Source organism: Prunus persica, chromosome G6 (assembly GCF_000346465.2).
Source record: "Prunus persica cultivar Lovell chromosome G6, Prunus_persica_NCBIv2, whole genome shotgun sequence".
NCBI classification, from domain to species: Eukaryota; Viridiplantae; Streptophyta; class Magnoliopsida; order Rosales; family Rosaceae; genus Prunus; species Prunus persica.
In genome coordinates this window covers 566630-581465 of record NC_034014.1, presented here as the reverse complement: position 1 = coordinate 581465, position 14836 = coordinate 566630, and the positions used below count along the sequence as shown (strand labels likewise).

At 36.9% G+C, this 14836-nt stretch overlaps 3 protein-coding genes and 1 non-coding gene across 4 annotated transcripts; 2 read left to right on the top strand and 2 right to left on the bottom strand.

Moving 5' to 3' along the window:
- Positions 492–7042, top strand: LOC18774920 (serine/threonine-protein phosphatase PP2A-2 catalytic subunit). Its single transcript, XM_007205541.2, has 11 exons — positions 492–973; positions 2303–2359; positions 2913–2996; positions 3270–3341; positions 3922–3993; positions 4163–4203; positions 5002–5068; positions 5811–6002; positions 6119–6208; positions 6302–6409; positions 6534–7042. The coding sequence occupies exons 1-11, from the start codon at positions 887–889 to the stop codon at positions 6597–6599; spliced, it is 936 nt and encodes a 311-aa protein (XP_007205603.1). The 5' UTR covers positions 492–886; the 3' UTR covers positions 6600–7042.
- On the bottom strand, positions 6851–9475 carry LOC18772561 (phytoene synthase 2, chloroplastic). The gene is made up of 6 exons (XM_007207348.2): positions 9052–9475; positions 8884–8934; positions 8579–8751; positions 8241–8476; positions 7954–8146; positions 6851–7643 (listed from the first exon to the last, which is right to left on the bottom strand). The coding sequence occupies exons 1-6, from the start codon at positions 9377–9379 to the stop codon at positions 7446–7448; spliced, it is 1179 nt and encodes a 392-aa protein (XP_007207410.1). The 5' UTR covers positions 9380–9475; the 3' UTR covers positions 6851–7445.
- On the bottom strand, positions 11036–13622 carry LOC18774306. The gene is made up of 3 exons (XM_007205203.2): positions 13357–13622; positions 12151–12522; positions 11036–11927 (listed from the first exon to the last, which is right to left on the bottom strand). The coding sequence occupies exons 1-3, from the start codon at positions 13595–13597 to the stop codon at positions 11221–11223; spliced, it is 1320 nt and encodes a 439-aa protein (XP_007205265.2). The 5' UTR covers positions 13598–13622; the 3' UTR covers positions 11036–11220.
- Positions 13676–13747, top strand: TRNAG-UCC. The gene has a single exon. It is a non-coding gene; the product is annotated as a tRNA-Gly (tRNA).

Here is a 14836-nt window from a genome sequence, read left to right as displayed (position 1 = left end):
ACTATAGCCAATCAATCTAACCCACATCGACAATGTGTGACGATTTAAGTTGTTTTTTTTTTTGTTTTTTGTTTTTTTGTTTTTTTTTTTGAGGTCCTTTCCTATTGAAAGGGGCGATAGCATATTAAACTCACACACACAACACGGATATTAAGACTCGAATCCAAGACCTTGCCTGAGAGAGTAAATACTCCAAACTACTACACTAGTGGGTACTTTGCATTTTTTTTAAAGTTGTTTTGTTTCAATGACTAGGCACCGTTTGTATTTTTTTTTTTAAATGCGAGGCACCTTTTGTATTTTGGAATTTAAAGTTGTTTTGTAATTTGGTTGGATTGAAAGTTTGAATATGAGTGTTGAATTGTTACTTTATTTGTTGAAAAAACATCTCGCACTTGCGTTGATCCATGATTTACATCCACAATCTTAAATAACAACAGACATATATATACCTTGTCTCTCACGCGCCCTTCAAACCCACCCAATCAAAACTCCCACACGCTCGGCAGGGCAAAGCCCATGCATTGGTCCAATCATCACACGCGCGTAGCCCATCTACAATCCCATTTATCGTTTTAAACTCCCAAGACCAAAATAAAATATAAATATAAATATAAATTAAATCCAAAAAGAGAGTGCCAGAGAGTGAAAAAAGAAAAAGAAGGAAAAATTCAAAACAACTAAAAAGCCTTGGTTTCTCCACCACCGCTCTCTCTCTCTCTCTCTCTCTCTCTCTCTCTGTGAGAAGTTCGAAGAAGAAAACGAAGAAGAAGAAGAGGAGGAGAAATCTAGGGTTTTCTACAGATCCAGGGTTTGGGCTTCGGAGGGCATCTTGATCTGTGAAAAACGGTGCGGTTCCGGGAAGAGGAAGTGAAGGAGGAACAGGATGGATGCGGTCCCTTCGAACTCACATGGGAACCTGGATGAGCAGATTGCTCAGCTCATGCAGTGCAAGCCCTTGTCCGAACCAGAGGTACCTCCGCTATTACTATTCACTATATTCATCATTTCTGTCCGTTGCCATTTCTGTTATTTTCTTTATATATATATATGTTGGTTTGAATGTTATTGTGCGGGGATTTTGTGCTAAATTTTGGAAAATGAGACGGATCGGATTCTGAAATGTTAAGGCTTGAGTGGGCCAGATCGATAAATCTCGTGCATTTCTTTGTTTGCAACTTTGGGCGTGATCTTTGAATTTAGCTCAACTAGGGTTCTCATGGGACCGATCTAGGGCTGTGATTCCTTATATCTTGGGGATCCATTGAAGGTTTTGCTTATTCACTGGTATGGATTTTCTCTAATATAAGATTTACTACCGAAATGGATAGTCTAAAGAAATGGATGAAATTCTTGGTCGCACTGATTTATTCTGCTGTTAGACTTGGGTTCTTTGTCGGCAATGTCGGTCAGATCCCCTTTCCCGTGATAGCGTTTCAGCACATGGGTTCATGAACAGGAAAATAAAAATTGAGTGTCAAGGCCTTCAAATCCGAATCTTTCAACAGATTTAGAAACCTTTACGGATTTATGATTAACAAAGGCTTCTTGGAGTGCAATATGCTGAGTATGGTTTTGGCTAAATGGTTACAGTGTTGTTATATAAAATATTGTAACAAATTGTTCAGGAGCTATAATGACATCTTCCTCATTTCAGACACTACTGAGATCAATTGTTTTAAACCTTCAAAGTTTCTATTGCATACTTGGAGGAAAAGCTATACACCTGCTAGATAATGTACATGCTATTTATATTTTTTTTTTCTGCTTTTAGTTGGGAATTTTAAAGTAATATATCTATGCATCCATGCATCTGACCATTGATTTACCCAGTTTTCTTGGGGAGGGAGGGCTGTGTGGGTATATGTTTGCATAGATTGTTGGATTGCTTCTTGGATTTCAGAACGTTGGCTATTTTTCATGGTACACCAGTCTTATTTGCTTTATTTGTTAGTGTGTGATGACAGTGATACCATCTTCATGAGGACTGCCTATTACTTTCAGGAGCTTATATCTGTTTTAATGTCATGCACATGTTTTGTAAGTTTGGATAAAGATAATTTTCACCACCCTCCATTAGATTAGATTGTTTATATTTAAGCTTTCATTTTTGGTTTTGCCGGAGCATTGTGATAGTTATCTTAGTGGACAACAATTCTCTTTATTGCTTGCTCAGTTGTCCAGCTTAAATTTGTTGAAAGACCTTATCTTATTATTGTGTTTTTGGAGTTTCTTTAAGCATATAGGCCTTTTCATCCTTCAATGTTCTAAAGTAATTGTCAACTTGATTTGTTTAATATAGGTAAGGGGGCTCTGTGAGAAGGCCAAGGAGATATTAATGGAAGAAAGCAATGTCCAGGTCCTTTTTATTGAATTCATTAATTTTAATTCCATGTGTATAATTTCTCTGAAGAATATTGATTAATTTTGTTAACTTATGCATTAAGTTGCTTAAAACATGCACGTAACGAGTCACAAGTACATTTTGGTTGGGGGTTTGATATGAGAGATACTCTTATGTGTTGCTATCAAGGTTTGCATGAATAGCAAGTAAATGGTGAGAAAGGGGTTTTGGTGAGGAGGAGTTATACTTGTCCTTTGATGGTGAGTTTGTTAAGGAAAGAAAGGGAGGAATTTGGAGGGAGAGATTCAAAAGCTGAACCGTTTTGGAATGAAAGGTTTTAATTAATTTTATTGATATGAATCCTTAGCAGAATAGTTAGGTTTTATTTGTTATAATAAAAGGGTATTATGTTAAAGATAACCGTATTTCCTTTCTTTCTTTTCTCTCTTTTGCATTTTGGCGGTTCATTCACATCTTTCTTTTTATTACATCATACAGGTGTTGAGCTTATAATAATATTGACATGTCTTGAGGTACAAATAATCATTTTGGTTTTTATGTGTTGCAGCCTGTGAAAAGCCCTGTGACTATTTGTGGTGATATTCATGGACAATTCCATGATCTTGCCGAGCTTTTCCGCATTGGAGGAAAGGTATTTGTTTGATTTGAGCTATTTAGTTCTACTTAATGTAAGTTCTGGACTTTTTAATGGAAGTGTTGTGATTTTAAGAATCATATGTTTTGTATTTTCTGTACATGTGAGTTTGTAATGATATATTTTGTGATTAGTCTTTTTCATTTACTCTAAAAGTGTTTATGAGGTTCACTGAGAAGTAGTGAATCAAGTGTAAGTGTAAGTGTGAGGGATAATCAGCCTTGTATTGTTATCTGACTGATCTTTATGTGTGATGTTTTCTGTTTGTAGTGTCCGGATACGAATTATTTGTTTATGGGAGATTATGTGGATCGTGGCTATTATTCAGTTGAAACAGTGACAGTAAGTATTAGTGTTTTTATTTCTGCTTTTTATCATTCAATAAGTTTAGTTGTAATTTTGAGGTTCTCCTCATGTTGGCACTAACATATGAAGATATTTTGGAAACTCTTGGACAAGAATTTGGTTAAATTTATGTGGTTTTGTTCAATATAACAAATTAAATTACAGTTATTAAGACCTTCAAATTTTACTTTAGGCGAGTTGGATATATGTTGAGCATGAGCTATGTGTTGCGTTAGTAGCCTTATACTTCAGAGCTTCCTGGATTCCAAGGTTGTACATGTCAAGATCATTGCCCTCCATTTTGGTTTGTATGGTTTAAAACTTGACAGAAGGTCGGGTCGGATAGAAATACTCCAAACCTGTTTTATCTCGATCTATGAATACCCTAGTTTATATATTTCAGGGGGACTGGGAAAAATGTGTAATACATATAAAGACAATGAGACTGGACTTGAATTGGATTGCACTTAAGAAACATAATGTTCTTATATTGGGAATTTCCCATTTTCAACGATGTGCGATCTTGCTTTTTCACATCTGTTTATGTATATCATAACTTCTTTATCTTTTTATTCAGCTCTTGGTTGCCTTGAAGGTGCGTTATCCTCAACGTATTACTATCCTAAGAGGAAATCATGAAAGCCGTCAGGTATACTTTTTCTTCTGTCACTTTTTCTCTCCCTGCATTAAATATGGCATTATTGTTCGTATCAGTTTGGTAGGATTTACATGCTTGGTTTTTAATTTATCAAAATAGGATTCTCATTTTCCGAAGGGAACTGTTCATGTTGATTATGGCTTTATGTTTCCCCGTGCAGATTACTCAAGTTTATGGTTTTTATGATGAGTGCCTACGGAAGTGAGTTTCTTTAACATCTCTTGTTTTGTGGGGTCAATTTTGATACAATTAAGATCTTTGTATGATTTGTGACTTCTCCAAGGACTCTTCTCCATTCGCCTAGGTTCAGGTCTAAAAAGTATATACATGTAAAGGTGTTCTTTTACATGTACTTTTGTTTAGAAAATTTTCATTATACTTTAGAAGTCAGTGTGGATTAAGGGAAGCAAAACTTAAATTATTTTTTGACGAGATTGCCCTTTAATTTTTAACCAAGGGTTGTTTCAGTGACTGGTAAGCCCTGTTTTGTGTATGTATATGCAGGCATGTAGTATGTATACCCGTGAACTCATCTTCATATAGTATGTTCATAGCTGAAATTGCTATTATGCTAATTTGTGCTCTCTAGCCTTTCTGTGCTTCTTTTCATTTCCATAATCAACCATATATCATATTGTTCACTTATCATATTCTCATTTATAGGCTGGCTTTTCAGTATGCTTATATTTGATTTCATGATCATACTCTTTTACTGATTCAGGTGTATCGTGTCCAGTTGAATATACTTAAAAGTTATTAAAACTCTATAATATGAATCAGTTTTTGTAGTGTATCACTTCAATAATATTTTAGATGTACATTACCTTAAAAAAATTTAACTTACTGTTGCTCCGGATTAATCTCTTATGCCTCTGAAGTTGACTGTTGATCAGCCAACTAGTGTGCATTTTTCTGCTTAACACTTCCCTTGTCCTTCTCAATTGTATACATCTTATTTGTCAAGCTTGTAAAGGTAACCCATTCTTCTTCTATTTGCAGGTATGGTAATGCCAATGTTTGGAAGATCTTTACAGATTTATTTGACTATTTCCCTCTGACAGCATTGGTTAGTATAGTTATACATGACATATTTGTGATGCTTAAATGGTCAATGTAGGTCGGTTGTTTAGGTTAGCAGTACACAACCGTGAACATTCTTGTTATTTGTATTGGTTGAAGATTTTCATTTTTGGGTGAAACCTTCTATTCCATTGCTACCAGTTCAATTGCAAGAGCCCCTCTAATGCATTTTCTAATTTCTTACCTTTGTCAACCATGTTGCAACATCAGCCTGAGTGCAAACTGCTATTACTTTTACCACAACTTGTCACGTTGAACTACTTTGCATCTTTTGTGCCATATTTTGTATATCACCGAATCTAGCCTGTGACACAACCCTTAATAATGTGGCCGTAGCTGTTGTAGGCATTAATGTCGCTTTGCAATGGTTGAAAATTGCTTTGCAATGATTAGAAGTTGATTTTATTTTTTTGTGCTATCAGGAAGTGATAGCGGTCTGGTTTCTTTGCTTGTTGCTAAATTTGAAAGCTTATACTTCACAATTTAATTTATCAACAACTTGTTAGAATGATTTAGGTATATGTAGAGTTTTACCCCCAATCGTTTGGCAACCATGTTGATTATTAGGCTACCTTTGCCATCTTTTCTTTTACACAATTAATTTTTTTTAAACTGTAAGTAGTTAAGGAAATCGTTCATTATATATTTTTTGTTGATAAACTTGGGTGCAGGTAAATAGTTTAATAATTTTCCCATATATTGACATATTTTCTTTTATTTGGTTGAAGGTTGAATCTGAAATTTTCTGCCTGCATGGTGGACTGTCTCCATCCATTGAAACCCTTGATAATATACGTAATTTTGACCGTGTACAAGAGGTTCCTCACGAGGGCCCCATGTGCGATCTTCTATGGTCTGATCCTGATGATCGCTGTGGTTGGGGTATCTCTCCCAGGGGTGCTGGATATACTTTTGGCCAGGTAGTTTATCTGCTCATTTTTTTCCTTATTGGGGTTGATGGTTTGAAATTCAGTTGACTGGCCCTCTACAGTCCCGCCAGACTTTGCTGATCTGCTTCCTTTTGTTGCTTTAACAGGACATATCTGAGCAGTTCAATCATACAAATAACTTAAAGTTGATTGCTAGAGCACATCAGCTGGTCATGGAAGGATATAACTGGGGTCATGTGAGTATTTTACCCTCATTTTGTGGTTGTATTGGCAGATGGTTTATTTTGAGAAGGAAAGTTTGTGTAATTAGTTTGTTTATTTTATGGCAGGAACAAAAAGTCGTCACTATATTTAGTGCACCCAACTATTGTTATCGCTGTGGAAATATGGCATCCATCCTTGAAGTCGATGACTGCAAAGGTCACACATTCATTCAGGTTTGTCCCTCTTTTCCCCCTCCCCTCTTTGCCCCCTATCCACACTCGCAAACTCTGACACTAGAATATAAGTGATATGTTATAATTTATTGAATGATTAAACGTTGGGGTTGATGTATTACAGTTTGAGCCAGCTCCAAGGAGGGGAGAGCCAGATGTGACCCGAAGAACACCTGATTACTTCCTATAATGATACTGCCAAATCAGTTGCTGAATTACCTGCTGTGGTTGCCTGCTAGAAGGTTTATGTATCGAGGGCTCTACTTAACTCTAAGGTTATAGTTTCACAATAGTGGTCGGTTGTGGAAAATCGTGTAAGATTGGCAGGTGAGGGTTCCTTGGATTGTACTCGAGTCTCTGCAAAAGGAAGCATCCGAGGTGGCGACACAGTTGCAGCATATGTACCATTTCCAGCAAACAATGTGGCATCTTCTGTTCTGATTTTTTTTTTTTTTAAATTTAATTTTTCTGTAGAAGGATGGTTTTTTTGGGGGTTGGTGATCTGTAGAGGGATGATGAGCTCACTTCCTATAATGGGTGCTTTTATTATTTTTTCCCCTTAGTAATGAATACAATGTTCTCCAATAGGTTTATTATTTAATTTTAATTTTTTTTTCCCATAGTCTAATTCAATTTATAGTCTGGCAGTTCTCCCTTTTTTCTCCTTCACACAAACCGTTACATTTCACTTTTCTCAACTTCAGTATTGTATCATACCAACACCGTGTACTTTTTAAGCCAGTCTGGCCTTCTCCATTTTAAGATTCTGAATTGTCTGCCAGGTGTACAAGCCTTAGGACCGCCATTTGGACGACTACAAGTATCTTAATCTTGTTACCCATTAAAGATGTGCTTTCCATTAGATAGAGTAAAATAACAATTATAAAGTTGAAAATGAGATAGATGCGCTAACGTTAATAAGAAAAGTGTTTACATCTTTAAACAGTAAACATGTACAGAATTTACACACAGCTTTGTTACACGCAAAACATATTTCTCATTAATTTGATATAATTTCAGCCTTCTTCTTTCTTTATCAAAACGATTTTGTACTCCTTACGTTCTTGTGCTGCTGAGAGAGCAAGCTACTTGTTGACAGAGATCTTGAGTAAGCCAAAGGCAACATGAGAAGTTTCTTAGCTCTCCTTACATATGCTCTCTTTGTCAAGTTATCGTAATCGTTATCCTCAATCGCATCCAAGATGTTACGATAAATCAGTAGCGATGACCATACCTGCAAAACAAAAGTACATCATCATCATCAGAATAATAAACTTTTCTTTGTTGATGGATACACTATGTTTTTCAACCCGCACAAGTTGAAAGCAGCATATATAAACGTCAAACAGGCAAAACAACACCACATTCGTTTTTGTTGTTTGTGTTTGTGTATTCTATTAGTTGACGTTTTCTTTGAAGTGCAATGGTTTGTTTTCTAGCCTCTGAAATGATCCACACCTTGGTTCTTTGGTAATTGAATTGAACCTTCAACTGCTACGCAAGATGATTAAAAAAATATAATTATGGAAGGAAGAGGTATATACCGGCCAACGGCTAGCCTTGTCAAGCTGAGAAGCTCCCTCCTCTGCCAGGTTGAAATAGAACCTTGCTCTTGTAATCTGTTCTTTCATGAACTCTCTCCACTGACCAGTCACCTTTCTTGAGAAAACGTCGTTATCGCCTAACCCGAACTGTGCTAGCTCATCTTGGGGAAGATAAACTCTCCCTCTCATAGCACTAGAAAAAAAGAAGAACATAAAAAATTGATCAGAGAGACAAAGTGAATGAAGAAACTGAAAATGATCAATTAGTACATGTTAAAGAAACCTACTCTTCCCCCACATCTCTAAGGATGTTTGTGAGTTGATTTCCGATGCCCAGATATAGTGCAGCATCATATGTGCTTTGAGCAGAAATCAGAGAATCTGGTGCAATTCCCATCACAGGAACACTCATTAGGCCGACCGTCCCTGCCACGTAGTAGCAGTAAAGATAAAGCTCTTGAAAATTCTGGTAGCGACATTTTCTTGTGTCCATTCTCATACCCTCGATCATGTCTCTGAAAGGCTTTGGTCACAACAAGGATATTCTATCAGATGAAAATGGCTGCTACCACTTTTACAAGGAATCATTTTCTTGAATTTAATGGGATATTCTCTAAGCACCCACCTTGATGTCTAAGGGGAAACTGAAAACTGTGTGTGTTAATGCAGCATCAAGCATGTCGTAAGGCCGTCCTTCGAAAATGTCTTGCAGCCTCTCTTCCCATCTATCAAGAACTTCAGAGCTCATGTAGACAGAATTGGGGCCATCCACCAGTTCATCTGTTCTTCTACACCAAACTGCATTCGATTTCCAAAAGATTAAACTTATAGTTGCTTGTTTACATTACAAACATATTAACCTTCATTTATGAACATGATTTTTCTTCCAACACTGGCTACTATATAAGAACTTGAAGTTATAATTCTTACCGTAGATTGCCCATATTGCCTTTTGACGCTCCTCTGTCATTAGTAAAGTGCCTGCATCAAGAGAGTGCACCAGAATTGAATCTCATATTCATGAAAAAAGTGATCACTAATTAGAATGCAGTTAAAAAAATTTGTTGGGAAGAAAAAATAAGGGTAATGAAGTTGGACCTAGATAGAATGTCTTAGCATATTCTGCACAAATGTTCCTGCACCTTTCATATGCTTCTTCAAGAAAGCTAGGACAGAACTGTGGCTTTCTGCGGCCGCCTTCTCTGTCCATGCTGTAAGTCTGAGACTGCCTTTGAACAATTTCTTGTACATGTAAATCATCAATAGGAATGCCTTGTATTGATAACTCAGGAAAAACAGGTCTGCTTCTTTGCTTGGGAGCTGTAATCACTTCAGCTCTTTTTGCTGTGACCATGGATTTTCGATGTCGAATTCCATTGCTCTCTCTAATGTAAGTCTTTGCTGCGAGGGAAAATGTTGAACACATTTGGCAATTTCTTTTATTTCTTTACCCAAACAAAAAAAAAAAAAAGGTCTAGAAAGAAAGATTGAGAATATGAAATAATGTATGAACACCTCCTCTGCATTTAAATACCTCTCTTTCATGTGGTATCCTACTGTAGCTAGGAGATTTGGATGTACTTTGTTGACTGTTATGCAGGTCTGGCCCACTACTGCAACGGCCTTGGATATTATGTTCAAGACTTTTTTACCTCAATTTATTTACAAATGTTACATTTTTTTGTATGGTAATTTTGAAAGGCCAAAATATGTTTCTGATAAGTTTTACCTCTTTCTGGTTTAAAATAAAAAGTTATGGTAGATAATACAGTGTCAACTAACAAACATAACTTAAATACAACAACCTTGTTGGGTGGGAGGAAGTGACGTGTTTTACAAAGTGGAAGTGTTGTCTTTAAGCTTATCTACCCAAGCATTGTTGCAGACTGTCTTGTTGTGTAATCTCAAAATAGAATCTTTATAAGCATAAGATACCCCTTAAATCTCCTTGGTGCTTTTTTTGGTGTTTTGTCCTGGAGCGATGTTTAGATTTAGGGTGCTTATGTGGAAGAGATTCCCACACTAGTTAAATAAACATGTGTAAAAAACAATGATGAAACAGATTAAATTGTCGTCATTTTGTATGAGAAGTATGCTAAAGTAGGCCTGGAAAATACTTAATTATAATTGCTAAACATCTCCTGACATTGGAGATAAAAAACAATGAGAGGTTTGGCCAATGGGGTGTTAGTTGAATTGGTCCAGGTTTTGGTGTGTTCTCAAGTGGTTTTGGATTCAAACTCCCATAGTACGCTTGTGTGTGAGTTTTACCCCTTCTAATTTTTCCAAAAAAAAAAAAAAAAAGGAATAAGTGACAAAATTGACCATGTAGTTCTTTCTTTTGGCCAGTTATTGACTTGGGATATAACACTTTTAACTTTGCATTGGGGAAGATTGAATTGGAGATCATCTTAAGATTTCAGATGTCAAGATGCAGGGCTTTCATTTCAAAATCGTTGCAAAACAGATACATAATATTTTCATATTTCAAAATCTAGCTTTCAATTTTTCTCCACTTTTGTTGACAATGCTGAAACAGAGCATTAATAATTTTTTGCTAGCTGGAGGAAAGGGGAACAACCAGGGCCTGGCCTTGCTGTCATGGCCATGGCAGCAAAGGTTCCACAACAGTATGTATTCTCTTTGGGGAGCACATATATTGGAATTGGGAAAGATCATATATAAAATAATGTTGGATCTCAAATCTGTCCAATATCAAAGTATTATTTGCTCATGAAATGGCATGAGTTGATCCAGAATTTTCTCGGGGTGGAGAGGATGGGACAATGAAGATAAATTAAAGCAAGAAGTTGATGCATAACAGCGCTGTTGTATGCTGATGAAGTAACATATAAAATAACTATGTTAAAAAATAATGCAATCTTTGACTGATGAAACACATCTTCCATGCATGTGCATCTTCATTAACTTAATATTGACATGGAGAACAACGTGTTTCCATGACATGTTTCACTGCTTTTGTCGGAAGAAACAAGTTTGGTTTTATATTTGATGTACCGATCGAGCAACTTAACGTTGGCCAGATGAAAACAAGTGGGTAAAAAAATAGTTCAACAGTGAATTCTAAGAACAGAACAATTTTCGTTCTATTAACTTTAATGATGTGTTACTTGAGTGTAATAATCTGCAGCTCTTTTGCCTAATATATGCAATACAGCTGGGTTGTCTCCATTGAAGGTCCTATACAAGTTTGTAAATCTTTCCACCTCTCTCGTTCTTCCTCAAAGTGGAAACAGAGATGATATATCACTCGTTTATCTTTAGACTAATTCGCATGGGCTTAACTGCTGCCAACACCACAGCAACTTTACATGCAAGAAATCCGATCATCCCAGCCATGAGTTCCTTAGGTGTGAATTCCATGGGGGCATCCCCCGAGCCATACTTCACTGTGAATAAAGCAAAACCAATCGCCAATGCAAGAACAAATATTCGGCCCTTAGATCCTCCAAAGATTTGGTTGGGCCTTCCTGTGTTACTGGAAGTCAATTCTGGAGCAGGTAATCCATCAACAGACCTTTGCAGTAGCAGCAGATACAAGAAGCCGCCAATCCCACCAGTTAAAAACGCAAAACTCACCTCTTCCCCCGCTGAGAAGGATGCGACTGATGTACCAACAAAGATCAGCATGGCATCGTAAAGTAGCAAAGATAACTTCAAATCTTCATATTCTCTCATGGTTTCCTCGTTTGATATCCCACGGCCCACAAGCATAGTTGATTCAGGGATGCTTTTATTGAAGACAGTGAAAGGGTCAACCCCAGATAGCTTGGTGACAAGGCAAGGTCTAAGTTCCACCATGGAACTATCACTTCCCTCCCCCAGCAAGATATCATCAACCTCAAAGTTGTAATTGAAACCAATATACTGAAGTTTTTCTCCATCTTTTTCCTCCAAAGAACTTTGTTGCCCACAAATAACGGTCAAGCTCACACTTCCTAACCTCCATTGGCCTGACCTTGGAGGGTTTAAAGAACAATTGTTAGCATGATTTGGTCAAACATGGGTAAAGCCAGTTTTTTTAGCTCACACTTTCTGATTCTACAGAAATTGAACTAGTACACATATATATAGAGACAGGACTACAAATAGTGAATCTGCTATTATAAAAGTGTTCAGCGGCTTATAGCCTTATACTTGGCCTCCAGATGCTAAACTAATTCTAGTAAAGACTACCTGATTCAAGACTGATCCAAACGGCTTCAACTTTTCCAAGTTTAGGTCCCTCAAAGGTGAACTCATCAACAGAACCTCGTTGAAAGTGAAGTATGCCATCCTCTGACTCTGTAGAATGATCTGTTATCAAACTCGAGGGCATCCTCTGTAATATGGAGTCACCGTTTTCGTCTATCACACACAGGAGGATTCCAGCATTCAAGTCAGAGAGACTTGAGCCATAAACATTACTAGTACCTAACTTAACCTTACATAGAGACTGAGATCCATCATCACTTAAAGATGAGAAAGCCTTTACCACTGAGTTATCTGTGCAGACTTTCACTTCTGTAGCTGGCAAGAGACGTGAAGGCTTTGCATAGCCCTTTAAATCTAAAGATAAAAAGGGAGAACTTTTAGCTTATTGAAAAATTAATAGAATCTAATGTGGAAACATATAGAAAACAAACGATGTATGCAGTTAGCCGGCCACACTGGTGAGAAATTTACAACATTTATGCCTACATACATGAAACTTGCCACTTGTATTCATGAAACCTGTCCATAGTGGGAGCAAGTAGCTTACAAACCTACATCCATCCGAGGTACCAAGTTTGTATTCCCTCTCCTCCAATGTCATTTGATTATTTGAAAAACCAAATATAGGTACATATTTGACAAAAGTTAATTACTTTAAAATTTCACAGGCATTCAATAATTCAAACTTAGATTTGTAATGGATTTGATACAACCAAAATGAAACCAGCTTTGAGTTAATTATTATCCTATGATTAATCTCTCTCTCTCTCTCTCTCTCACACACACACACACACACACAGACAGACAAACGCGCATATATATATATATGATTCAGATTCGACCAAAAAAAAAAATATATGATTCAGCTTCGTAAGAAAATAAAATATGCTAGTTGAAAGTTTTGAAATGATGAGTACACGTCTGACAGAAGGGGTGAATTACTTAAAGAGCAGGGCAAAATCATAATAATAAAATCATGGCTTTCAACCATCTTTGTCTTTAAATTCGAAAAACGCAAAGAAATTATTAGCGCCAGTGCCAAAAAGCAACAGTGCAGCTGAATATAGAAGGGTTTTTTCAATCCTTCTTCATAACTTTTCCTGGGTTTTCTCAGATACCAAATAAAGAAGTTATCTTTCTTCAAATGAAGGAATCCCAAGCAATTGGCAAAGGATTGGATGGGTGTACCTTGGAAATCCGAGTGTTTGGAATTGATTTTCTGAAGTCGCCCAGTTGGTTTGTGAAGGTGAAACCTTTGGCTGTGAAATGGCTTTTCTGGGTTCCTTTTTCTTCTCCATCGAAAGCTGTGATTTGTTGCAGAGAATGCATGCGTCAGAGAAATGGACTCCATTGCTGCAGTTTCGGATACACGCTGAGACACAATGAAATAGAGTTTGTATAGACTCTCTGTGGCACTCGGCAGTCTCATAAAATTTCTTTTATTTTTATTTTTCCTGGCACTCTGTTTTTCAGTGATAAATGCATTCTAGATATTTTGATATCATCTGCGTTTGTAGTCCAACGGTTAGGATAATTGCCTTCCAAGCAATAGACCCGGGTTCGACTCCCGGCAGACGCATTTCTACTTTTTATCTTGAACATCTTATTCTTAAGTGAAATACACAAAACAACCACATTGTCTAAATTGTTTTGTACTTTTTTTTCCTCTCAATATTATTGTATGCTTTATTTATTTATTTTATAACATAGGTATTACTGATCAGCAGGTATTTGTCTACATTGTTTTGGTTGATGGGTGTTGTGGGGAGTTGATATACATCTAAGCAAGCTCTGATCACATCCTGTTTTAGAATCTTGGTATGAATCTTTGGTGCCAGAGTTGGCCAGCCAGGGGGGCAAGTGATAATTCTCAGAGATCTATTAGGTCAATTTGATTCCTTGAGTGCAAGCAACTGAATGAGACATGTATACAATAATCATAAAAAGGTGATCAAGCAGAGATTGGTATGGTATAGCTCTGTTCTTGGTAATTTGACAGATGTAATTTCAGCTTCTTTATCAAGAGGACTTTACATAATCACATTAATTTGCTAGCTTGAACGACTTTTATTATTGAGAGATAAGATATGAAGAAGCTTTTGTTAGTCAGAGGCTATCCTCATATTTGAATTCAAACTCATGATATTGTGTTTATGTTGGTACCAATTTGGTGTCATGGAGCTCTAAAAAGCAGAAAACAGTATCCCGGTCAAGCACAGAGGCTGAGTACCGTCAACTGGCATATACTGCGGCTGAATTGTCATGGCTTCGCCCGTTGTTTCATGATTTGCAGTTGCCCTTATCCAGACCCACTATTTGGTGTGATAACATCTCCTCGATTGCTCTTGCTTCCAATCCCGTGTTTCACTGTCGCACCAAACATCTTGAGGTGGACTATCATTATGTTGGGGAAAAGGTCATTTGAGGTGAGCTTGCTGTTAATTTCATTTGTTTTCTGGACCACTTGGCTGATTTGTTTAGCAAAGGCTTGTCCTCTGCTCGTTTCAAATTGTTGGTGTCCAAGCTTCCAGTTGTGTCTCGTGCTGTCAGCTTGCTGGGGGATGTTAGTCAGAGGCTATCCTCAGATTTGAATTCAAACTCATGATATTGTTTGTACGTTTCACAGTTTGAAAGTCTGTTGTATTTGTATTTTAAATTCTGATACAAG